The 27,687-nt window shown below is 37.2% G+C and overlaps 2 protein-coding genes across 2 annotated transcripts; both read left to right on the top strand.

The window, feature by feature from the left end:
* The first annotated feature begins 2,089 nt into the window (after nt 1–2,089).
* On the top strand, nt 2,090–8,467 carry LOC148912497 (uncharacterized). The gene is made up of 3 exons (XM_089027446.1): nt 2,090–2,249; nt 7,486–7,704; nt 8,194–8,467. Exons 1-3 carry the CDS (start codon nt 2,192–2,194, stop codon nt 8,316–8,318), a joined length of 402 nt encoding a protein of 133 aa, XP_088883572.1. The 5' UTR covers nt 2,090–2,191; the 3' UTR covers nt 8,319–8,467.
* Nucleotides 8,468–12,533: 4,066 nt separating this feature from the next.
* LOC116302416 (protein ERGIC-53) lies at nt 12,534–27,447 on the top strand. Its single transcript, XM_031711707.2, has 14 exons — nt 12,534–12,723; nt 12,798–12,854; nt 13,496–13,593; nt 14,863–14,970; nt 16,208–16,269; nt 16,441–16,540; nt 19,336–19,459; nt 20,971–21,026; nt 21,406–21,500; nt 21,776–21,821; nt 22,459–22,529; nt 23,578–23,757; nt 24,928–25,069; nt 25,501–27,447. The coding sequence occupies exons 1-14, from the start codon at nt 12,552–12,554 to the stop codon at nt 25,660–25,662; spliced, it is 1,473 nt and encodes a 490-aa protein (XP_031567567.1). The 5' UTR covers nt 12,534–12,551; the 3' UTR covers nt 25,663–27,447.
* Nucleotides 27,448–27,687: the final 240 nt, after the last annotated feature.

Raw genomic sequence — 27,687 nt, 5'->3', positions numbered from 1 at the left:
AATTCCAGTAATCCCTGTTGTCGTGATGTGGCTGCTCCTGTATATCATTCCCAAAAGCGTCGTACATTAGTATATATAATGGATGTTATACCATCAGCACCTCCACTCTATCCTGATTTACCTACAAAACCCAATGAATTGAATGCCGAGAACTTCCGCTTGAATAAGGCAAATCTAATCCTCGCTTACTTAGAGGGTCAAACGAAGCACTATGAGGAGGTCAGGAAAAAGTATGCTAGAGCCCGAAGCATATTACATAAAATCGCGATAACTTCCGGCTCCATGTCCGTGGCGTTAACGGGCACTGGCGTTGCTACTTCGCTTACCGGACCTGGAATAGTTGTTGGCGTTCCTTTGGCCAGCGTTGGGGCAGCCTGTGGTATTATTTCGGCTGTTGCTACGGGCATTATGAAACAGTTGTCAAGCAAAATATCAAAACACGACACGACAATAGCTCTGTCAAGGGCTACAGTAAATACGATCACTGACCTTGTCTCAAAGGCTTTGCGTGACAGAAAGATAGACGACGTAGAATTCTCGCTTATCTTAGCCGAAGAGGAAAAGTACGAGAAATTAAAGACGGACATAAGGAATAAAAAAACAGTCGTAAGAGATCTTTCCGAGGAATCTCGCAAAAAGATCTACCAGGAGGCAAAAGAAGAGCTTCAAAGAAAGCTTGCTCAGTAAACATCTGCTTCGAAAAGAGCGTGACGGGATTCTATTTACATATCGAACGTCAGTCTAGAAATTATGCAGATTAAATATAGTATTTTTCACATACATAAGCGTCCAGATGTGTCTGGCGTTCGCTCGTGATCGTGGGACTTTGGAGCTGGGGAGGCCTAAAGTCCCGAGTTCGAGCCTCGCTGTAGACGCATTTGGACCGGTTGCTGTGAGTGGAAAAAAAAAGCCTCCCCCCACTCACAGCAACCGTGGGGGGAGGGGTGGAAAGTGCGATTCAACCCCGCGATGGGGGGTTTCGCGAGGAAAAGTTGGAAAAGTCAGGGGGTGTCTCGGGACGCTGTCCGGAGTTCACCCTCTGGTGGGTCGTAAGAAAGATATATGTGTATGTACTAGAGGGCCTCTGGCGCGGGATGAAATAAGCCCCGTAAGCCCAAAATGCAAAAAACCCCACTGGGGATAGCTTGGTGTTCTGCGCGATGCATTCCCCAGTGGGGTTTCTGGCAAAATAAACGCCAGTTTTGCATTTTTATTTTCTCGGAATCCATCCTAACAGGGGGTGGTTGGGGTCTATTTTGTAAAATATTTCGTAAATTACGTCAGGATAATAAGGAATATCCTTATTCAGCCGACAAAACATCCACTCGGCTTTTGTCATATCAGAAACCTCAGGAATAGACTTACCGGTAATTTCAGACAAAAGATAGGGAATAGCTTTGTAATATTTCCCTAGCTTTAATTTTTTCAACGTTTTCCGTAGACTTTGTGGGGTTGGCTCTTCTAAATGGTCTATGATTTTCTTCTTTACTTCGTCGCTTAAATATATCGGATGTAAACCTTGGATATGACTCATCCAGTCTCGGAAGTATTTTATTCTTTTGTATGGGGTCTTCTTACGACCTCCATTGGCGTAATATTGCTCTTTGGTAGCATTTGGTACGGCATTACGAATATTCTTACCACATTCGTAACACTGTGCTGACGTGTCGTCTTCTATTTGCATTTTCTTGTCACAACAAATATACTTATTTGGTTTAGTAGGTACAAACTTGGGTTTCAAGCACTTTACACAGAAATCATAAACAAACTCTTTACAATCTTCGCACTCCATATATAGACTAACATATTTGCGCTGTTGCCCCCAACCACACTTGGAGTGGGTTGTTTCCGTAGGTGGATTTTTGACACGGGTCTTGCCCGTGTTGAGATTGCGCTGGAACCCCCATTCCCTATACTACTGAGCCTGTTATTTGTAAGATCAGTTGGAACCGGAAATATGTCACAAGTCAAACGCTTTATTGTTTTCAAATCATACACACCCTTTTCTACACGTATGACAAACGACTTCTAAGAACATTTATTGCGCAATAATTTGTAGAAGTCAAATATTTCTCGGAAAAAAGGGATCGGCTTGCGTCTCGTGACGTTAGACGGCGTTATATAAAACCACCTCCCAGCTAGATTTTTGTACATTCTTTGGGGACGCATTAAACACAAAGAGTACTTGAAGATGAATGCATTCACATTTGGTGTGATATTGCTCGTTTTATTGCTGAATGTAACAGCAAGTAAGTTGATAACATTTTGCCTTAATTATTTAGAATTAATCCGAGCTGTATTAGAACTAAATTGGAGTAAAATAGTGTGAAAACCACTGTTAGAAATCGGCTCGTAAGGGCAAATGCGACTTAAAGATAACAATTCAAATACCCCGTTAACAGCCTAAATGTTCGAGAGGAGAGGAGAGGAGAGAGAGGGAGATTCAGACATATACATGATGATTTTTCAACGCTTTTTCATACTGATAAATTACTTGCTATTATGAGGAAGCTGAAACGAAAAGCTACATATAGTCGGCGTGGCGGGTAAAACGTTCGTCTTTCACAACTGTTAATCATAGAGTTTCGGTATGTATTTCTCTCTTACCACGAGGTTTTTTCCTTCGCGTTCTCCAGTTACTTTCCCTCTGTAAAGAATCACACTTTTGTTTATAGTTGTATGTATAGTATGTTAGATGTCGTGGTTTAACTGAGTCATTTAATCTAATCTATGAATGTGTTCGCCCACAAAATGAAAATGTTCTTCTTTTTGACGCTTTCGTGTGCAATTAACGTAGTGTGCAATGGCAAGGAAAGTACGTACTATGAAAGGTTTCAGTAGTAGCATACGCCGAGCTTGGCCTACAGTGACAGGCAGGAACTGCATTCGTTAGACTCGAAAAACGCCTGAAAAAAGACAATATGTAATAGCTTACGCATGTTTTGCATGTCACTATTGAGAATAGAAATCTATTAACAAAATAATATCATATCATATATATACTTATGTCTTTATAATAGACGCCAGAAAACACGGAAAAGGTAATTTTATATCCACACAGGTTCCGGTTACTTAAGAGCAAGACCACGCCACTTCCAAGAAATCATATGAAATTCGAGCGCGTCGCTTTGACAAATGTTTCCAGATATTTATTTTTATTTTTCTCTTATTCTCTCTATGTTTTTTAAAGATAAATTTAAAAGTATAAATGATATATGTATATATGATATATTCTGTAAATAAAATGAATCTCGATATATCGATATATCGGGTGCATTATGGGTAATTTTCAATTAAAAAAACGTTTTATTAAAAGTTAAATACAATGTTTTCGGTAAGACATAATCATAGTGTACATTGTGAGCATTAATAATAGAATGCAGAATGCCTTAAGGTGGCTGCCTACTTTTGAACGTTCGATTTGAGCCCACGATGTGCGCGCGCTCAAAAACCGCTGAAAAATCTACAAGATCTTATTTAAGAACAATACGCGTTTTGAGCTTGAACAGGGCAAAACTCTCAAATTTTGCACGGGACTCTATATTTTTTGATAGCTCATTCGAAAAAACTCCTAAAAATCAAGGTTATATCAACATTTTAGAAAAATTTTAAATCAGGAACACGTGAAAAAATAGATTTTTGTAAGGATTTTTGTTCGACTTTATGAGAGTTTTTAAGAGCACCGAAACTACAAAATATGACAAATCAATGTATCTCTCTGTCTTTTTGTCGAAAATATCCATGTATTATTGTAGAAGGATTGACTAGCCTTCGTTCGTGCAATCATATAGTCTGCAAATAACTATTATCTTATGAATCTTAATTTTTTTCTAATCACTTCCGGTGGAGCAATTTTTACTCCAAAAGCTCGTGCGTAGGCTCCCATTAAATGCTGATTATCTCGAAAACGAGCTCGGGGCACCCAATTTTTCTTTCCAGATTTGGAATCAGCATTAAATTTCAATTCGGAAAATCGAAGTTTTGAGAAAAGCTTAAATCAATTTCCAAAAGTAGGCAGTCACCGTAAATTAATTTATGCATCGTGTTTTATATGCTAGGTATATATTTGTTTGAACATCAGATTAAGAGCACGCCACTTCCAAGAAATCATTTAGAATTCGAGGGGGTCGCTCTGAACAATGTTTCCTGATATAAGTTTTTAAAAGATACATTTAAAAGTATAAATGTTACGTATCAATATATAATAATATATATATATATAATTGCCTTTCTTAATATAGATGTATTTTTTGCTGTTTCATTACTATAAACACTAGCTATTGCTTATGACGAAACAACGTTTCTGAAAGCCTGAAATTAATTTATGCATCGCGTTTTCTAGGAATTCAAGAACGCTGATACATGATTATCTTCCAAGAAATCGTTTAGAATATCCAAAGGTCGTTCTCTTAATATATATATATATATATATATATATATATATATTTTTTTTTTTTTTTTTTTTTAAAGATATCTTTAAAAGTATAAATAACGATATATATAATTTAAGGTATAAGAAATACCCATTTTTAACGCGATATTAAAGTATTTTTTGCTAATTTATCAATAGCGCTTTCCATACTACGTGAAGTTCAACCAGACACAATCGAGTGAAAAACGTCTGCGCCTGATCTAAGTCCGTATGCAAATTACTCAAAACGTGCATTTGACTTTCAAACATGCCTGGTAAATTGTTTGTATTTCACAAAATACCATAAAATATTTTCCATGAAAACTTAAGGCTAATTAATTCTTTTGACCATGACTTGTATTGTTGTATGCGTCGTTCTCCAAAGGTTTCGGCAACTGCAAATCTTTTGCGGGGTGCTCCCTCGAAGAAAACAAATCAAACTCTTTCTACATTCTTAGAAGACGTGCTGAAACTCGTTGTGACATTTTGACTTTTTGGCATCACAACTCGAAATCTACCTTAGATTCGTTGCCAGAATTTAAAAAAATCTCATGCAAAGCATAAAATGACTATATACGTCATTATTATTATTTTATGATTATCTTAAAATGTCGAGCAGGAATAACGGTAACGGCCAATAGATTATTTTGATTTTAAACTAGCCATGCAACTTCATGGCAATACGCCATTTTCTCTGTCAGGCAAAATGGCGTTTTTTAGGTGAAGTTTGGAAATCCAGTTCCATCGGTCTTGTCAAGGGCACTAAGGACCACTAGGACACTGAACGTGGTTGGATTTCTATAGTTTTTTTCCTTTCGATTATCTGAATTAAATTAACGTTATACTTGTTTACTTATTTTGTGTCCGTGTTCCTTCGCTGTTATAATGCAGCCGTTTTCTTCCAAAGGTCAAACGCTTTGAATAGCCGATGAGCGTTACGGCCTTTCCGTGTTGACTTTGTTTGTGCCAACAACAACGCGATCGCGCGATGGATGCTCCTAACGTCAGTAATATTCAACCGTCCTAGAGTTAATATTGTAAATCAAACTTAAGGCGAATTTAATTTAATTCAAATAATCGAAAGAAGAAGAAGAGAAAAAAAAACAACTATAAAAATCCAACCACGTTCGGTGTCCTATAGACTTGCCCCAAGTCGACCTCTCTTGTTTTCCCGGAGTTTTTTAATTCGAGCGCAGCGAGCGAGCGACGAAGTCGCGAGAGGTCGACTTGTCGAACTTGCAGGATATTCAATTGCCCGCCATTCCCGAATTTGATACGGGAGTATCGGCTTTCGGGGGCGTTTTTCAGTCGGCGAAATAAGGATCGATGACTGTTTAACAGCGCTTCTGGGCCACCAAAAACAATGTTGTACTTGCTATCCAAGATGTCTTGTAGCTGTTCTTTCGAGCAGTCGTCTCCAACATAGGAAGCAGAGATCCCCTTCGATTTTAAAGACGTTGCTTGGTCTTTCATTAAAGAGACCAAAGGGACAACAACAACAACAACAACAAACTTCTCGATGAAGTTTTTCTCACCGAATCTCAGAAAACCTAAGGCGAATGGAGCGATCTCGAATGTCAGGCTTTTTCCCGCTCCTGTTGGTGCAGATATAGGTGTCCTAGTGCCCTTGGACTTGTTAACCCCTAGAAAACTTTCACTTTACGAGTATAAAAAGTTTATATTTCTAATTCGGTTGTCTTGAATTACATCACAGGTAGACCAAGCTTAACAGTAGTATAAGAGAATGTATGGGGATTTTGCAATTGTCGATTTTTAACGAGTTTCAATTTAAAGATCAAAAATCGAAAGTCCAAAAACCAAAAACAATCAGAAATTAGAAATCAGAAATCAGAAATCAGAAATCAGAAATCAGAAATCAGAAATCAGAAACCAGAAACCAGAAATCAGAAATTAGAAATCAGAAACCAGAAACCAGAAACCAGAAACCAGAAATCAGAAACCAGAAACCAGAAACCAGAAACCAGAAACCAGAAACCAGAAACCAGAAACCAGAAACCAGAAACCAGAAACCAGAAATCACTGGAAAAGTGTTGTTTCCATTCGTGACGTCACGTTCCATCGAAAACACATATGATATACGTACGATATGGAAACACGAAAAAGGAAGTGCCAATCTAGCTTATCACGTGACTGAATACAGAGTCTTTTTGGGGGGAAATTCTAATGCTTGCAATTCTCGCCCGATTCTTGATTTTAACTGAGACAGTCGCTCTTGATTTTTGATTTTTTAATTTTTAATTTTCTCAAGAGAAACCCTTCCTTCTTCTTAATTGACAGCTGGTGCATGCTAATTAACGGGAATCCTCATAGCAGAAGCTCGCAAAGGTCTCATGCCTTGAAGAACCCTGGGTGCTATTGCGAAATTAACTTTTTCATGATGATGATGATGATGATGATGATTACATTATATACTCATTTACTCAGGGTTAGCCTAATTTCAGCTTCAAAAATTGTAAAAAAAAATACCAAAACTAGATAACTTACGATTCACTGGAAACGTGATTGTTCTACAAATTCTTTGAAGCAATAGGCATATAATAATAATAATAGTAATAATAATAATAATAATAATAATAATAATAATAATACTTTTGGTAGAAATATTAGTAATCAGTTCACTACTCAACAACGTTCCAGCTGAGCAGTGAATTTTTTTTCTATTTTGATTTTTAATTTTTTTGAAATTTAAAATTTAATTTTATTCTTTTATTCTTTCATTTTTTTAAGTCTACATTTTCACGTCGGTGGCATAATAATCATTATAACATAAAATCATATAATCATATCGTATAATTACTTTTTCATAATGTAAGTTTTTCCTTTTTTAGTATATTTCCTAGAGCTGTTACTATTGTTATTATTATTATTATTATTATTTTTATTATTATTATCATTATTATTATTACTATTATTATTATTATTATTGTTGTTGTTGTTGTTGTTGTTGTTGTTGTTGTTATCATGCTATATTAATCTTAATATTTCATTCACCGAACGTGGCCTTTCGAGTAGAATGTATATTCGTAGCCTTGACTATTATTTTATTTTACTAGTAAATGGTCTCGAATGCTACTCTTGTGCGACTACGAAGGATTGGGACAAGTGTAATGACGCCAAGAAAGAGCAAACATGTCCCTCTTCCTATACGAGGTGCCTCAAAGCAGAGGTACATTTCGAAGGGGCGGCCAGTGCCGATACATATCTAAAAGGGTGTGTTCCGCCTGACAGTTGCACTGCCCAGACCCTAGAAAAATGCAAGACTTCGGTTCCTGGTAATTTTATTTTGTCTTATTATGTTATATTACTTTTTTGAAACCCACCACTATCCCCACATGCAACTGTTGTTGACATATTTTTGGGAGGACACAGGTACGATGACGATAGAGTATCCTTAGGTGGTTAGCATATATGTAGATTGTCGGTAGGGTATCGGTATGATGTCGGAAAATAAAGGTTCTGTCAGTAGGGTATAGGTATGTGTGGATAGGGTATCGGTATGTTGTCGGTAGAGAATCGGTCGGTTGCATGTCGGTAGAGCATACCTAAGTTAGTAGGGTATCGCTAGGTTGCAGTGTCCTTCGATGTGGTCGGTAGCTGCTGGTCGGAAGGGGACTTTTTGGCATGTCGTTGGTAGGGGTTGGCTATCGGTAAGTTGTCGGTAAGGCATCCCAAGGTCGGTAGGGTACGGTAGGTTATCGGTAGGGTATCGGACAATTTGTCGAATTGTCATTCTTGACTTTGCTTCTATTTTCTTTTAACAGGGGTAAAAGTTAGTTGCAAGGTCAATTGCTGTGACGGGGATTTGTGCAACACTGGTGTAGCCACCATGTTCAGCGGTATTATTCTTCTGGCATGTGCAGTTCTGTCTATTTTGAATAACTTCTGATAGCTAGAGAGCCAAGTGGAGTCCAACGGAAGTAATCTAGCTATCCTAATGATTTTTTGTACATGTTCAGTTACCATTATTGACTAGAACTCTTACTGCTGTTAACTAATAAAACCTAAGATAATAAAAACGTTCTTTTTTTCCTAAAACGCGTCAAACATTTATCGTGTCCATGAGCATAGAAGGAGGGTCCTAGATGGAAATATCTACCTCCCCTAGACAGGGGGTTCTAGGATGCCCATAAACTCCTCCCCACATACAGGGAGTCCTAGGGTACACATAAACACCTCCCCCTAGACAGGGGTCATAGGGTACACGTAAACACCTCTTCCTAGACCAGGGGGGGGGGGGGGGGTCCTATAGGGTACACGTAAACACCTTCCACCTTACAGGGGTCCTAGGGTGCCAATACACACCTCCCCACATACGGGGTCCAAGGGTACACATAAACACCTCCCCCTAGACAGGGGTCCTAGGGTACACATAAACACCTCCCCCCAGACAGGGGGTCCTAGGGTGCCCATAACACCTCCCCACACACAGGGGGTCCTAGGGTGCCCATAAACACCTCCCCACAGACAGGGGGTCCTAGGGTACACATAAACACCTACCCCTAGACAGGGGGTCCTAGGGTACACATAAACACCTCTCCACAGACAGGGGTCCTAGGGTGGCCTTCGCCTGACCTGACAATTTAGCGATATATATGTAGATACAGTCTTTCCATGAAAATCCAGGTACGACAATTGGAAAAAGGGGATACATGTATACGGCTTATTTCAATTAAGTTCGTCACCTGAAAAGCTATAAAGCTGAGGCCGACAAGGATTATGGGTAGATTCATTTTACACGTTCAACCGCTTGATAACTGTTCATGGACTTGCGAATCTTTTACCGGTTACAGTCTCACCTCTTCTGAGCGTAGTTTGTAATAAAAAAGCTTTGTATATATATGCTTTTTTGATATGAAAAGTTTCCCATGATGCTCAGTGATCTCAGCTTTCTAGGTTTTTGGTGACTAACTTTATTGAAATAAGTGTATGTATATATATCGCTAAATTATCAAAGCTAATATAGATGATGGTCGATGACCTTTACGGTCGTACTGTGGATTCCTGCCTGTCGGAACAGAGGACAACGGGCGACTTTAATTTGCTCTCTGACTGCATTGGAGAGCTTTTCCGAAATAGCTGATGTATAATCAAATATGATCTTAAAATTTTAGCGAATCCATGAAACATCCTCTTGGGTGGTCTAAGTCAGGGTACGGCGGCTCAGATCGAAACAGCTGGGCTGATGTATAATCAGCGCTAACTCAAAGATCGAACCCTGAAACAACCTCTGGGCTGATCTAAGTCAGGGCATGGTTTACTCAAAGATCGAACCCTGAAACAACCTCTTGGCTGATCGAAGTCTTGGCATGGCTAACACAGATGGAATTGGAGTAGAGTGCCAGATTTTGTGGAGGGAGGAGAACTAGAGAAAAGTCTTGAAACAGTTATCATCTCACGGGACCCGATTTAGGGGGAGGGGTGGTGTTAACGGTTATCCGACACCTCTGGAAGTGAAATCTTAGATTTTGTCCTCAAATAGTCTCCAAAACTAAAAGCCAAATCACGCGATTTTAAGCACACATGCAGACAGACAGTCCATTCATTACTGTGATCACAGAAATGAATGTATGGCGTTATATTCCCGACAAAATTCAACCTCAGGTTTTCAACATTCTAATAAAGAATTCAGTGTTTCACTTGCAATGCAATATTGTTAGTTGCTTTTCCGACAAGATTTCGATTTCAACTTAGCGGTAATCTCGTCCAACATTCGAGTTCCACGATTCAAAATCCTTTAATAGCTTTTCGTGCCTGGACAAAATTCAACATTGCTCTTTTGACATACATCAAGTTCAACATTCAACTTTGAGAACGTTATTTTCTAAACAGTATATTAAAATGAACCATTAGAGTTTCTCGTTCAAGGACTAAGGCTTTAAAGTTGTTAGATACAAGCACATAATCTTTCCGTCATTGTTGGATTACAATCCAACATTCAAGTTCTACCATTGAACTTCACGCACGAGTGCGTTTGACCTATGCACAGGCAGCCCAAACAAGGTTCCTGTGTATGGTTTATAAGGGAATGTATGGGAGTTATGATAAAGTTACGAAAATAAAACGTTTCACTCAACAGTTTGCCTCAAAACCTGCTGCAGTTGCTGCTTTTACTTTGTTCAGTCGTCTGGCGAAGTTTCAGCGCGATTTGAGGCCGTTTAGTGGGTTCTTCTCTACCTAAATAATGGGAATGCAGTCTGTTTGAACACCATCGATCACACGCTGTAGAAGAAATCAAATATTCGACTTCAAGCCAGGATTTTTCTGGACATATTTGGCGTGGTGGCATTCAGAATACATGTTATAATAGAGAAATTATCGTATCCCTTTGAGATGTTGCATTTTTATTGCGGTTCAAGGAGAGAGATAGAGATTTTTTTTGGATTTTCTAGCGTGATGTAGTCGATATCGGGTGCTAAGTCTTCAGCCTTCCCATTATTTAGGTAGAGAAGAGCGGATTTTGAAAAAACCCACTAAACGGCCTCAAATCGCGCTGAAACTTCGCCAGAAGACTGAACAAAGTAAAAGCAACAACTGCAGCAGGTTTTGAGGCAAACTGTTGAGTGAAACGTTTTATTTTCGTAACTTTATCATAACTCCCATACATTCCCTTATAAACCATACACAGGAACCTTGTTTGGGCTGCCTGTGCATAGGTCAAACGCACTCGTGCGTGAAGTTCAATGGTAGAACTTGAATGTTGGATTGTAATCCAACAATGACGGAAAGGGTCTGTGTAGGTCCGTGTAACACTCCACAAAGAGCTTTTCAATTTAGTTGGCGTGAATTGGACAATATTGGAATTTTGACATGATCATAAAAAATGAAAATTCAAAAATCAGGCAAATTTTATATGTCCAATTCACGCCAACTAAATTGAAAAGCTCTTTGTGAAGTGTTACACGGACCGAAAAGATTATGTGTTTGTATCTAAAAACTTTAAAACCTTAGTCCTTGAACGAGAAACTCTAATGGTTCATTTTAATATACTGTTTAGAAAATAACGTTCTCAAAGTTGAATGTTGAACTTGATGTATGTCAAAAGAACAATGTTGAATTTTGTCCAGACAATTAACGAATGTTCAATCGTGGAACTCGAATGTTGGACGAGATTACAGCTAAGTTGAAATCGAAATCTTCAATGTCGGAAAAGCAACTAACAATATTGCATTGCAAGTGAAACACTGAATTCTTTATTAGAATGTTGAAAACCTGAGGTTGAATTTTGTCGGGAATATAACGCCATATGAATGGACTGTCTGTCTGCATGTGTGCTTAAAATCACTTTTTTGTATAGAAATTGCCACTACACACTCCCAGTATCGAGCAATTGAACAGGTATCTGAGGGGGGAGGGGGTATGCACCGATATCCACCACCTTAGATTATAAAATTAGATCCCTATTTTGGACCGGACCATTGTTTTGAGTACGCCCCTATACGGCCCAAGGTCCAAGAGGTTAGAGATGAGTGCACAACCCTTGATTCACAAACCGTTAGTAAACGTGCAGTCTGGTATTCATAAGGAGGAGAAAACTCTAACTCTGATAAAGAGAAAATAAATTATCGACTTTCACATTCCCACATAATGCCTTGCGTTTTTTGGGGGTAACCAATCAAAAAACTGTCCCAAATTGAAAGATTTCTTAATTGAATTTATACTATACCTGCTTTTATCTGTACAATACTGATTATCAGTTTATTCCAAGTTATTTTTGTGTGTACAGATCATCGAGAGTTTTAGTCTTACAGAAAATGTATTGACTTACGAAAAAATGTTAAAAATTTACCTTAAACGTCTTCAAGCTTCTATCTTTTTCTGTTTTTTTACTTCTTCATTTTATCTTTGGATGCCAAACAAGGTATTTTCAACATTGTCTGATCAGCCTTCAGCAAAATAAGTGGGTTTTTACCCTCTGGTTACCCCCCAAAGACGTTAAGGATTATGGGGATGTGAAAGTCGAGAATAGAACTCAAACGCTGTTCGAGAAAACTCAGGGAAAGCCCCTTCTTTAATATAAATTATTCATCGTGTTTTCATCCAATCAGCAGATGCCAACTATTGACTCAAACACACACTAACCACAATACAGTGCGATCGCGTTCACTTTGTTAAATCCAAGATGGCGGACGTGACGAGTTTTTCTCTACCAATTTTTCTATTTTTTATAATTCCTAGTCTTATTTTAGCGGATTCTGGTGAACGACACGTTAAATATGAATACAAATACAGCTTCAAGGGTCCACATTTAATGAATAAACAAGGGCAAATACCGTTTTGGACTTTTGGAGGAAGTAAGGTTACAGTACACGTGTCCAAATCGTTTCTCTCTTTAATTTAAAATTATTTCAAACCTTTCTATTTTTAGGTGCTATACCAAGCAACGATCAAGTTAGGATAACTCCATCTCTTAGGGATCAATCAGGTAAAAGTTTATAGTTTTTAATCTCTTCTTTCGTGTCATTAAAGTTAAATATAAGCGATTGAAACCTCAAAAGAACAATGGAGTATTTTTTGAATTTACAATCGTTATTATTGTATTTAGTTGTTGTGTTTAACTCGCCTCAATAGTAAAGGTTTTATTTGCTTTGAGAGAAATGATATTTCTTGGCTTCTATAATACCCAAATGAAACAAACTTATTAAGAAAACTATTAATACAATCTGTAAAATATACCAGTATTTTTTTTTGCATCGCGGTCGTTTCGCGTTGTATTTAAGATTGAAGTTTAAGTTACATTTAAAGCTGGGTTTAATATGAAGATTAACAGTATTTGTTTTTCAGTTTAGAAGTAAGTTATGATGTTAATTTTGTTTTTATTGTCCATGAGACATTTCAAACCGTTTAATTACCACTCCACGCTGGCTTATTTCAAAGGCAGAGATAAGATGTAAATTGTGACCAATGAGTGCGCCTGATTTATTATTTTCACTTGTGTAAAAATACTAATTAAAAAAAAAAGTGATATATAGCATCACAATCATTAACAATAATAATAATTCAACAGCAAAACATTTTCATATCAATCCAATAATATTATTCCAATCATTTGGAACCTGCTTCCAGGTTTTTTGTGGACGGCAAATAAATTCTCCAGTGAATCATGGGAAATTGAAGGTCATTTTAGAGTGACAGGGAGAGGAAGAGTTGGTGCTGATGGATTTGTAAGTCAAAACTTTTATGTGTTGTTCATTTTTTACCAGGGGTGGAGTGGGGAAAGCCCTTACAAATAATCTAATCCACTTATATTGAACATTGCATTACAGTGCGACTACTCCAACCAAAGCCACCTCGACAAATTTTCCACAAATTATCCAATAGTGTTTGAGTATTTAGACAATAGATTAGCGGCAAATTTTGAATTTAAATATTCTTCTGTTGTTCCGGTTGGTAAAACTAAATGATGAAGAAGAGCTTGTAATATATTTTCTTTGCAAATTAGTGATTTGTGTCACCAAAGATATAGAAAAATAGTAATGTACAACTTCAAATACGACAGGAAAGTAAATTAGAAACCGTATAAAACACAGTCTTTATGATTACAGTGTTCTTCCAGACAAAGATATTATCAGGCTGACACTGTTAGATCTTATCACTATGTTGCTATGCGACAGCATGTTGATACTTGACAACAAAGGTGCTGGCAGTCTTCTAAGCCATGTAAACCCACGGATATTTGTCCGATTTGTAGCAATTCTATTGTTCAGATTCCTACTTTTGATTGGCTAATTTGTAGAAAATTTGTCAAGGTGGCTTTGGTTGGAGTAGTCCCACCGTAAAAATTCGTCGCTCCCTTATTTAAATCCTGTTTATAAATTGTGCATCTGTACGAATCTCTTTCACCACCGTAAGTTCCAGTAGCTCAATGGTAATAGCTTATTTGACTACTGTAGCAAACAGAAGGTCAGGGGTTCAAATCCAAGCTAAAGCTTGGAAACTTTTTAGAGAAAAATTAGCTTCACAAAATCTACATCTCGATTGTAAAAATGTGACTCGCAACAAGATACCTAGTCTCCCCCACAGCCGCTTTCAGTGTCATCACGCAACGCTTTCTCCCCTGGGTAAAGCATTGCGTGACGACACTGAAAGTGGCTGTGGGGGAGACTACAAGATACCATACTAAGTACATTTGCGAACGAAGGCTTTGCACCATCACATGCCAGCACCCACAATATAAATTGGGCTGCCTGTGGTTAGATCGCTGCGCTCGGGAACTGAATTCTTTCTTGTGTCAGACAATAATATTTTTCCTGCCACCTAACATGGCTGGCTGTCACGCTGTGGTGTAAAACCGCTATTCCTGAATCTTCCCCTGAGATTTTTATTCGCAAGGGAATGACACATGGTCTGAAACGAGAAAAAAATTAGCTTAAAGTAAAGTGATGAACAGTTTGTGTTAGTTCTAATTCACTCAATCATATTTCCTCTTTTAGGCCATATGGTTTACAGAGACGGCTGGGAAGCAGGGACCTGTGTTTGGTAGTTCTGACAAGTGGAATGGTTTGGGAGTTCTATGTGACTCGTTTGATAATGATGGAGAGGTACGATATGATACAACTGCGATACTTTACAATGCTTATTCCTCCCTCCCTCCCTCACTCCTTTCCTCCCTCACTCCTTTCCTCCCTCCTTCCTTCCATCCCTCCTTCCTTCGCTACCTCCCTCCTTCCCTCCCATCCAAGGAAGACATTATTATCCCAACCTTGATTAACTGATTTAACCATAGATTTAGATTATGAAAGTTGCGTGAGAGAGAGTGAGAATGTAAAGTAAGGATGGTAAAGAGTTAGGAACAAGTAGTTGATGATGAGCAATGCATCTGATAGAAAATGACAAATAGTGCAATTCGCCAGGGGATTATAAGTCAATAGATTAAATATTGTTTGCATGATGGCATCATTTTAGTACCACTACCAAAATGCTTTGGGGATTTTCTCTCTAAATCAAATTTGTAATCCCTCATGAGAATAGTAAGACAGTTTTTTTATATATTTTTAAATTTTTATTTAAACATATTTATCGTAACATTTGCCCCAAAAGCAACGAGACTTATGTCTATTTTACAATATAAATAATAAATAGCAACAGCGGACAGTAGGAATTAAGTACAATAAATGCACAATAAATACAAACTAAAATAGTACAACAGTCTCACAATGAGATAACAATAGGAAAAAAAAACTATGTAGCATCAAAGTCTGATTGAAAACGATTAGTGGCTAAAATATATTTTTGAACTTCAGAAAATAGTTTATAATTACTTTTCAAGTCTATATACAATTCCTTACAGTGCGATTACTCCAACCAAAGCCACCTCCACAAATTTTCCACAAATTATCCAATAGTGTTGAGTATTTAGACAATAGATTAGCGGCAAATTTTGAATTTAAATATTCTTCTGTTGTTTCGGTTGGTAAAACTAAATGATGAAGAAGAGCTTGTAATATATTTTCTTCGCAAATTTTTTTGTGCCAGAGCAAGATCGCTGAAAACCCTGTTCCTGAGAGGAGAGAGCCTGATTTCATATACCCTGTTCCAGAGTAGAATCGCTGAAAACCATACACTGTTTGGCGGCATGTACCCGTATAGCGAATATAGGGGAGAACACCCCCCCGGGGCAAAATACCCTCACACTCTATTAGATGTTTTGAAATGGAGATAAATCTGTATTCGATTTACAGACTTTTGCATGACAGATGTCTATTGTGTTCCTTTCATCAACGTTTGATTATTTGATATACATGTATATTTATAATCATATCCTGTGTTTCTTTCCAGCAAAATAACCCTTTTGTGTCCATAATGGTGAACGATGGTACCAAGGCTTATGAACACCACAAGTAAGTAAACTGTCACCATTTTCTGGGGGGAGGTTAGATTCCTGGGGGGGGATACTACCTTAGGGACCAGGTAATACTCCCATGGGGGGAAGATCGCTGTTTTTTTTAGGGTTCGAAATTGTAACCATAAATAACATAGTTTTTCATTTTTAAATATGTTTTCTTTGGTAGTGACGGCAAGAACCAACACCTTGGTGGATGCCTTAGAGACTTCAGAAACCGACCTCATCCAATTCGAGTCAAAGTTCGCTATTATCAACATGTTTTGACTGTAAGTAGCTATCAACTTATCCTTGAATCTAGTGCTCTGGACAGTTTCGAGTTCTGTTGCTAGGGTTAGCCTTGATTTGTGTAGAATATTCACTTTTCCAGTGAAGGTCTCAAGGAATTTCAAAGTGTTTGTTTTGTTTAAGTTATCGTGCCGGATCACTTCGTTCGTGGGTTAGGAATCACATTGGGGTGGGTTTTGCATTTCATCTATGCTTGTATTTAATGTAAATCTGATTCAGTGTATGTATGATTTGAGATAAGATTTAGAAGAAAAAAAAGTTTTGTGTCCTTTATTTATTCCTTTATAGTACACTCAACAAAATTACTCAACTCTGATTGGTCGAGAGGAGTACAATTATAGTGTTAATTGTACTCCGTAGGAGTACCGAATTAAGTTGCTATGGAAACACGTCCAAAACAATGTCAAAACAATTATTTTTTATCATTTTGTACTTAAAAAACATGAAAATAAAAATTTAAAGCCATAAGAACTATTTTTTTTATGCATTTCAGTTGCACGATGGGCTGAAAATTGGTCGCCAAATAGTCAAAGATGAAGGACGTCACTTCGCATTTTTTACTGAAATTTTGTTGAGTGAACTATAAACAAAAAATCACACGCTTTTCTCGTACAATTTGGAATTAATAGACACTCGTAATGTTTTGAAAGTTCTTTAATTGCGCTCGCCTAAAGGCTCGTGCAATTACGAGAACTTTCAAAACATTACTTGTGTCTATTAATTTCCAAATTGTACTCGAGATCGTGCGATTTCCTATACAAATACCAACAGTTGAGTCTGAACCGTTGGTATTTGGGAATATTTATACGAGACTAAAATCAACAAAGGCATTTTTTCGCGAAATTTAAAAAAAATTAAAGTGACTATCAAGCCTACAGAATCTCTTCCTGATTTCAAAGATAAATAATAATATCCTTAATTTACTTTCTTTTTGATATTTCTTTTCATGGCCTAGATATTCATTATACAAATCATGATATTGAGTCATTTTGAGCTTTTTTTAATTTTTTTTTGTGATTTTTGTGATTTTTTTTTTATTCAAAAAATTTTGAGTCGTTGCAGAGATACTGTATGATATATTTTTACTTTAAGTGTACTTCCGTTGCCCCTCAAACTAAAAGAAAATGTTAGTAATAATTTTTCTCTTATTTAATAAAAATATGATTATAATTATTAACATTTGCAAACTTAAGTTAAAACGTACTTATTAATGCAAGTTTGAAAATGAAAAAAAAAAGTTTGAAAATGAATATGTAAAGCAAATCACACGATCTGTCAGAGTACAATTCCGAATTTATAGGCACGAGTGATGTTTTGAAATTTTTCAAATTGGACAAGCGTTTAGGCGAGTTCATTTTAAGAACTTTCAAAACATCACGAGTATCTATAAATTCAGAATTGTACGAGAAGATTGTGCGATTTTTTGTTTATAATACACTCAAAAAATTGAGCAAATCAATTGGGACTCTACCGAGTACAATTTGGGATTTAATGGTACTCCTCTTGTCCAATCAGAATCCAGTAATTTTGTAGAATGTATTCTAAGAATTCAAACTTCAAATCAAACCTGAGAGACCCTAAAGGTGAGACACAAGAGTGCACTACAGAGAAATAGGATTTTATCCTTGATTTTGGGATGGTTTGAGTGAGTTTGATTTGAAATCAATAAGGAGTAATATTTTGGTAAACACGGTTTAGAGTTGTGGTGAGAGTGCTATAGCCTCTCTTCAAGGCTACCCTTGTTTCTATTCCCGGACTCAGTGTCGTAATAATGCGAGTGTAGAGTTGTTTGTCGATTCTCTCCTGTGCTTCAAGCTTTTCTCACTCAGCAAAAATCAACTTCTAAATTCCAATCCTGATCCAGGGAAGAAGACCCACCCTTGGAACCCTAGTTAATGGAGTGGAATGGTTGAAAACCTATTGTTCTAGGTTTTTGTTTGACTTTATCCATTGTTATATGACGTTGACCGTGCACAGTGAATGAAAAGTTGCTGCGTTTGTTCATCAGTATTCGGAAATATTTTGAATTTTTTTACCTAAAAATATCGTTTTAAAATCGTAATTATTTGTAATCAATCCTAAATGAATAATATTTATTGTTTTTTGAAAAGGAAATTGCCCTTTTTAATGCTTTCTTATTTATCATCTAGCAACTTAACTGTATCTGCGCGGAAATATTTATTCGCATGGTTTGTGGTCATCGAATGAAAGTTTTCACTTTCAAAATGTTCATACATGAAAATAATAAGGAAATGAGTATTATCAGCCATACTTGCTTTGGTCCATTGTGCAGTGTCAGTAACACGTGATGATACGGTTCAACATCAAATGCAAAACAATAGCTTTGTTCTATGGAGTTTCCAAACCATTCCACTCCATTAACTAATGGTGAAACCACTGTTATTGCAGTAATTCCCATTCGTTAATTTTATTTATCATATAATTACCGATGAAATATCTATTTCTCTCTATTTCGAAAAATTGATATCTTCACACGTGAAAATAACATCATTGCGATGGCTATTCAAAAATACATGGAAAGAATTGCCTGAAAAAGCCAAAACATACTTCATTGATAATCATATAATAAACAGAATATTACATGGGCGCTTGGAGATACGAAATTTATCTTCTCGTGTTGAAATTCTCTCACTCGTTCACTACGCTCACTCGTGAGAGATCTTTTCAACACTCGAAGATAAAATTCGTATCTCCGCGCGCCCATGTGATATCCTCTATCTATTTTATGTTTATACACTACTTTTGTCTTTCATAGGTTTGGTTTCATTCAGGAATGAGCACAAAATCAGAAGACTTTGAATTATGTACAAGAATCGAGAATGTAAATTTACCAAAAGAAGGATACTTTGGAATATCTGCTGCTACTGGCGGACTAGCTGGTGAGTGCCTTAGAGTAGACCTCTATATTTTTACTGTAATAAGAAGAGATAACTAGCTAAAAACTAGTGTGAGCAGCGTCGGTGTTTCTAATGAAACAGTAATGATAAAACGGTAAATTATACACCGTGAAAAGATGAAACACCTTGACGTTTCGGGCGCTAGTCTTTCGTCGGAGTAAAAGAGGACTAGCGTCCGAAACGTCAGTAATTTTTGTCAGGTTTTCACAGTGTACAATTTACCCTTTTATCTTTACTGTAGCTTTACAGTAATGTTTTCCCCTTTCAGAGCACATGTCATTCGCTAGAGTAAAATTTCTTTATCTAGGAAAACATTACGCCCAACCTAAAAAAACTTTTGAGCTGAATATTGCGGACATCAAACAAGGGTTTTATAGATCGTTTTCTCAAGGTTACGTGCGCATCCAAATTTAAGGAACTTGACGGGCCACGATACCAAAACACGAGTATTATCATGCATTGATATATGGCGTACATTCGGGGCCAAAAATCGAACTTTGCATTTTACATTGTACTTTCTGGTTTTTTGCCAACATTATGTTTTTGACATACAACTTTGAAGATATAAATGCTTAGTTTTCATATTCGACTTCCAACATTTTAAATTCTACTTTCTAGTTTTGCTATTCCGATATATACCTTTGTTATGACATGTTATGACATGCAAGATTTCTCATTCGACATCCAACCGCAATCCAAGATATAAATGTATCGCGGACTCATTTACTGTTGTCCCCCACCCCCAAGTAGGACATGTCAAAACGTTCCCCAGTAGGGTAGGCCAGGAAGCAGCACTCAATCCCGGACGTTTGAAATTTTTGTCACAAATTGCAATGACCAACTTGTTCACAACTTAAGCCTCACATCGGTGCGAGTTTTGAATTTGGTCTATAGCAATACACACACACACTAAACTCTGTAGCTACATCTATAATCAGCAAATACGAATTTCTATTTTGTCCATTTTCTGCCTAATTATTTTCAGTTTTTTTGTTTTACGTAGTTTTTTATTTTATTTTTTAAGTTTTATATTTTTGATTTTTCGCTTTTATTATTTTTATTTTTTATACACAAACTAAACTCTGTAGCTAGAGTGACCACAGTAAATCCGTGAAGCTTTAGTAATACTAAATAGCACAATTTCATGCAAATTCCATTGTTTTCTATTGTTTAATTAGTACTATTTTGTACTATTTAGTAATTAGTGTTTCACGGATTTACTGTGGTCACTCTACATGTATAATCGTCATAATCTGACTATTTTCTATTTTGTCCATTTTCTGCCCAATTCTTTGTATTTTTTATTCTACATCGCATATGTAGTTTTCTAATTTTTTTTTTCAAGTTTTATATTTTTGTTTTTTCACTTTTTTTTAATAACCTAGAATAGCCTTTATTTTAAATACCAATGATAAAATAGAAAGGGCGTGCTGTGTTCCTTCACACAGCAATCAGAATGCCAGATTTATAACAGTCATTTTGATATTTTACAGACGATCATGACGTGCTGTCGTTCAGTACCTTGACTCTAACACCACCTAAAGAGGGGGTAAGTAAAGACTTTCGTTTGGACTTAAGTGACGTCATTTCCTGTCTTGTTCAGAATGTTCATCGGACAAAAATCGGATAAAAACGTGGTTGCACTTTAGTCATCACGCGGTCGATTTGAAATGTGTAGTTCCAGAAACTATTTATACGAAAATGTTATGGAAACACTTAGATTGGCGTCCACCAAAAATCTATTATGCTTCGAAATTTTTCTTACAATTTCGCGCGTGTAATTCACCTTTTTCGGCGCTAGATTGGATTGTGTTACTTGAGAAGCACTGTAACAGACGCTACGGACTGCCTCGGTCTACTGCGACGAGTAGTAAACTTTTTCAACACGTGAAAACCATGAAGCATGAGCAATATTTTGTTACTCTCAGGGCGCACCAGGGACTGGAATTTCACAAGAAGAGCAAGACAAACTCACTAAACAATATGAAGAATATCAACAGAAGCTGGAAAAACAGAAGCAAGAGTAAGTGATTTAGCAATAAGAGAAAACTTATGAATGAATCTATGAATGGATTATTGATTTTTTTTGTGAACTAACGAACGAACGAACGAACGGACGGACGGACGGACGGACGGACGGACGGACGGACGGACGGACGGAGGGAGGGAGGAAGCAAGGAAGCAAGGAAGCAAGGAAGCAAGGAAGCAAGGAAGCAAGGAAGGAATGAATGAGTAAATGAACGAACGAATGAATGAATAAACGAACAAATGAATGAATGGATGATTAATTTTTTGTAGATATGCTGAGGCTCACCCTGATAAAGTCAAAAAAGACGAAGAACAGGTAATTTTTTTCCCCCTTATGGTAATATCTAAACTCTCTCTGAGTCACTTAATACTGAAGAAACAGAAAACGCGCGCGCGTGCTGTGTGCTGTCATAAAGCACGCGGGGGTTGGCAGAACACTAGAGAAGTGTTAGGAGAATCACGACGCGTAGCGGAATGCTTCTGGATACTTCTTGAGTGTTCTGCCAATCCCCAAGTGCTTTATAACTGCACACAGCACAGCAAGCAAGCTTTTTATTTCTTTTATAAAATTTAAATTACAATAGCCGTTATTTTGGTTAGGAATGACGAAACTGAAAGTGCGCGCGCGTGCTGTGTGCTCTCATAAAGCACGCGCTCCCAATCAATAAGAACGTTAGATTTAGATCAGTTATTTTATAATTCTTTATGAAATAGCTGCTCTAAATCTCGCGTTCTGATTGGTCTGGAGGGCGTGCTTTATAAGAGCACAAAGCACGCGCGCGAACTTTCAGTTTCGTCATTTATGTATTTGTAACTCGACCCATAATCCCTTTCTGGGAACGCAGACAGCTCAGCTGATAGTCAAGAATCGAACCCAAAACCCCGAAGGTGGGAGGAACTTTCACTATCGCTACAACACTCTTGAATTCTTTAACAAGTTTTGTTTTCTGCAGTACGAATCAGCCTACGAGCGTGACATTCGCTTGGTCTACGAAGGTCAGAACGCTATTCACCACATGCTAAAGTACGTATTTTAAAAACTTGATTTAGAGCGCTTTTTGCGTTCCTGCGATCTCTATAACTTCCAATATGTTAATGATTGTAATATTATATTTATTAACAAATAAAACAGCTTTTTCCGTGCTCCATTCAGTAATAAAGCACGCAGAAAGTGTGGTATAAACACGAAAGAAGTGTAAGGAGAAGAACGAGCCGTAGGCGAGTGCTTGTCACACTTCTTGAGTGCTTACGCCGCTTTTTAAAAGCGTTATTACTAAACGGAGCGCGGAAAATCTGTTTTATTCGTTTTATTATATAGTCACTAATTTTATTTTGTTATTGAATTTATTTGCGCAAAAAGAAAGACGGTCAAGATCTAGCAGCACTTCGCGCGCGCGTATGGTGTCATTACGGTGCTCCGTTCACTTATAAAGCACAGTTTTCGACGAATCAGCTCGCGCGTACTATCCTAACTATATAATAATCACTTATAAAGCACAGTTTTCAACCAACCAGCGCGCGTGCTATACTAACTAGTTAATAAAGTATTATGTATAACATTGTGGTAAATAGAAACACTGATTTCACACCTTGATAAACCTTGATATCTCCAAATGCATCACTCAAATCATATAAAAGTATTTCCCCATTCAACTATGTAGTTGCAATATTTTTGTATGTGAACTTGTCTTTTCAGAAATATAAATATTTGAAATATTAATATGCAAATGAGATGACGTAAATTCAAGACTAGTTTATTATACAAAAATGCTGTTGTGGAAAGCACTGCTGTTTTTTCATTTGCAAATCATCTTTATAACTGAAATATATGGCTTTGTACACTTTTAGGTTATTTCACTTCAGAACGCTTGTCGTAAATCACACTGCAAAATGTAACCTATTCTTGAATTTACGTCATCTCATCTGCATATTAATAATTCAAATGTTAAAATCTTTGAAAATAGAAGACCACATACAAAAATACTGCAACCATACTACTACACTGTTCACATATAAGTGATTTTGAAAATAATTTTTTATAAGCTTATTGATTTTGTATGGTTATCTTATAGTCAGCTGCACACAAAGACAGGAGAATTGACCGTCCAAGCCAACACGTTGCACACCCTGGTTAGTACGGACCATAACAGAATGTCGAACATGGTGACTTCAGATAAGACGATCAACAGACAAGAAGTCAACACGATCATCAACCTACAACAACAGATGACTACTAAACTAGATGATATCAAGTAAGCTACTAGGGAGTTAATAGAATATAAGAAATAAAAAACGCGCGTGCTGTGTGTAGTTTTAAAGCACGCGGGGGTTGGCAGAACACGAGAGAAGTAGGGACTTTAAGATTTGCAAAATCTACGACGGCGACGTCAACCGTAAGATTAATTAATGTCTCTTTAATGTTCTTTTTATTGGAGATTTCATTCAAAATATTGTCAGTAAAGTCAACTCATCCACAGGGAAGACAGACTTTGAAAGCAGATTTTGCAAATATTAAAGTCCCTAGTGTTAGGAGAAGCACGACGCGTAGCGGAGTGTTTCTCGACACTTCTCGAGTCTGCTGCTAATCCTCAAGTGCTTTATAACTGCGAAGCACAGCAAGCAAGTTTTTTATTTCTTTTATAAAATATAAAAAGTGCGCGCGTGTGCTGTGTGTTCTCACAAAGCACGCGCTCCCACAACCAATCAGAGCGCGAGATTCATAACAGTTACCTCTAAAAAGAGAGGGGGGCTTAACAAATTTCTTCCTTTAAAAAGGGGGGGCTTATTTGAGAGGGGGGGGGGGGGGCTTATTTGAGAGGGGGTGGGGGGCTTATTTGAGAGGGGGGGCTAAATAGAGGATTTACGGTATTGTTTCACATGGAATACACTAAAAATAGAATAAGTGATTATTATTAATCCTACTTTAGACAATGTCTCTATGACCCACAATGCCGTGACTTCGGTCTTGAAATGCACTATTCAGTATGCAGCATTCAGTATTCAACATTTTAAAAAAATAGCTTTAACCTAATCTATCTATTCGAGGTTTCGTAGGGGAGTCAGGTTGGCATGGTGATAAAACGCTCGCCTATCACCGCTGGTTCTCCGGTCTTTCCTCTCTCCTCTCAAATCAACCCTAACTAACTCACACTGGCTAGAACTATGCTCCGGGGTCATACATGGACTGTATGGTGACTTCCAGAGGCGCCGCCCCACTGCTGTACTTACCATGGTGATAAGCGATGACAAGTTTTTTTTACTAAGCTTTAGCAAGTTGTATCACAGCGTAAGTCAATTATAACAGGGCTAGGCTCCAACTAGGTGAAATCCCGAAGAAGTTAACTTTTGAGGAGAGAGGAAAACCGCAATACATAAAATGTATACATAAGTCGTCCTTCTTTTTCCAATTCGTTTTTACCCAGGAATGCTCTCGGTCGAATCCAGCCTGGAAGCCTAGACAAGAGAGATGTTGGCACATCTGACGTATCAAGTCAAATAGGTACCATGCAGAATGCCATGGATACTCTTCTACATACAGTGAATAACATGGCCTCTAAACAACAAGTAAGTATAGGAGACAGACAGACAGACAGACAGACAGACAGACAGACAAACCTAAAGACAGACAAACAGACAGACAGACACAAACCTACAGACAGACAGATAAACAGACAGACAGACACAAACCTACAGACTGACAGACAGATAGACAGACACAAACCTACAGACAGACAAACAGACAGACACAAACCTACAGACTGACAGACAGATAGACAGACACAAACCTACAGACAGACAAACAGACAGACAAACAGACAGACAGACACAAACCTACAGACTGACAGACAGACAGACAGACAAACCTAAAGACAGACAGACAGACAGACAGACGAATAGATAGACAGACAGAAATTAGAATAATTAGCCCTGAATACTTCGAATCATCTAAAATCCATTTTTTACACTAAATCTCGTTTTTTTCTTCTCTGCTTTAGTTCGCAGGCGACAAAAAGAAGGACTGTCCCCCACCCCCACCGATGCCTCAATGTATTGGGCCTGGTTACTTTGTATTTCTGATAATCACTCAAATTGCCATGCTAGTCGGTTATATAACTTATCGCAACCAAAAGGAAGCGGCTGCAAAAAAATTCTTTTAAATCAATGTCAATAGTTTATAATTTGGAATAACGTTTTCTTCACCATTTGGCTTTACAATGTTAACAGTTGTTTGGGCTTCCTGTGATATTTTAGAAATTTCTCGACCAAATTGCATTGCGGTATACTTTGAATCCTGGGGGCCCACATATATGACATAAGATATCACATAAGACGTTAGAAAAGATTCATTTTTCAACTTTTTTTTCGGGTCATGGTCATAAGACCTTTCCAGAAATCACTTGAGAGACCACGAGACAATGTGTTTAAATTGCCCTATTTCACTATGACGTCACTGCTTGTTTATGTGGGGGATAGAATCGCCAAATCCAATAGAAAATTCAACAAAATTTGCTCCTAGCGAAACAGTTTAATCTAAAATGGCTTGGTTTTCAGATATAATATATGTTAATATGTACTAAAAAATATTCTGAGCGTTTGCTGGCTATTCTACTTCTCTTCGTGGATTGATACGGGTTTTAGAACAATTTTCGGTGAATTTGCGTTGATTTGACCCCCTCTGACGACCATGATCCTTTGCGTTTAAGCAATAGATTGTTTTGGTGTGACGTCATAGTGAAATAGGGCAATTGCGCAACTCCAAGTGGAAATGATCAAACGCGTAAGTTATCAAGTTCCACGTCTTGGAGCCATTATTCGTCGTTGGTCACCCAAGTGATTTCGGGAAAGGTCTGTTCGTTAATATCATTCAAATCTTTTGTAAAAATTTTAACTGGATTAGATGCCAGAGCCTTAAATATCTCGTGAAAGACTCCTTCACCTTATGAATTTAACCTAAAAGAATAGATATTGCTATATGAGTGCAGAACAACATAGATTCTGTTTTCGCTCGTTTCTCTCGTCATAAATGAAATGCTTTGACAGGAGAATGATAAGAATAGACGTCTTTACCTCGAGTTTACCTTGTTGGGTGTAATTTTTACCCATTTTAGACCACGTGAAATTCTCGAGAATAAGATTCTATGTTAGAGTGGTATCGATATTCATGTGTCTTCTGATTCTCCAATGTTAAACAAAGAAATGATGCTCTAGGAAATGACACGTGGTCTGTACTGTTGCAGGTGTTATGCCCTAGAGTATAAGATTCTATATTAGGGTTGTATCGACATTCATGTGTCTTCTGATACGCCACTGTTAAACAAAAAAAAAAAAAAAACTCTAGGAAATGACACGTGGTGTGAAAACATGCAAGAGGTCTATTTACAGGGTCAACCAGACAAAACCACTTTTCCAAGTTTTTAACCAGGTTTTTATCCCGTTCGTGGTCAGGTTTCATGCATTATTGCAATATTTAAGTAATTTCAAAGATTCATTCTTCAAATATTATGAAATGTAAGTTATTATTGAAACAAAATTCTAATATTCAAATTGGTGAACTTATTTTCATGGTTCGGAAAATCAAATTTCATGAAGAAGGAAGAGCTTAACCATAGTCCGACAAATTAACTAGAACAGCTAACTAGAATTATACTTATATTATCTTCTTCTAGGTTGAGAAAATAAACGAGTTAGCATTGAAGTGCATTGCGAAACTGTGTTACGGATGAAACATAATCCAAGATGGCGTCTATCTCGTCCCTAAAACAGTCCCACAATGCACCGCAATGCCAACTCCACACAGTTTGTTTTCTCAAGATTGAAGGCAAATTTTCTTGGTGAATAGCTGGGAAAAAGCACTTGCCTACCTTAGAATGTTTTAATCACATCAAACTCTGTAGAAGAGATGTGTATGAAGTAAGATATAATAAAACTCTACTGTAAAACAATTAACTCTTGTGTTTATACTTTCAACTAAAAGTTAGTTTGGAGAAGGCTTTAAATGCTTATAATGCTTTAAATTCCGAACACTTATTCAAGGAAATCAGTAATTATACTAGATGGGTTAACATTGAGTAGTTTTGCCTGTTTTAACGCTGAAAGAATCTCTGCCCTAAGTATATATATATATATATCAAGGCTCGGATAATCCACAGACTGCCGTCTCAGGACCAAACACAGGCCTCCCA

Source organism: Actinia tenebrosa, unplaced genomic scaffold (genome assembly GCF_029948245.1).
Source record: "Actinia tenebrosa isolate PJP-AT-01 unplaced genomic scaffold, QUT_ActTen_1.0 PGA_scaffold11__36_contigs__length_13525064, whole genome shotgun sequence".
NCBI classification, from domain to species: Eukaryota; Metazoa; Cnidaria; class Anthozoa; order Actiniaria; family Actiniidae; genus Actinia; species Actinia tenebrosa.
Note: the sequence above shows the minus strand (reverse complement) of the source record. Positions and strands in the feature narration are given on the sequence as shown.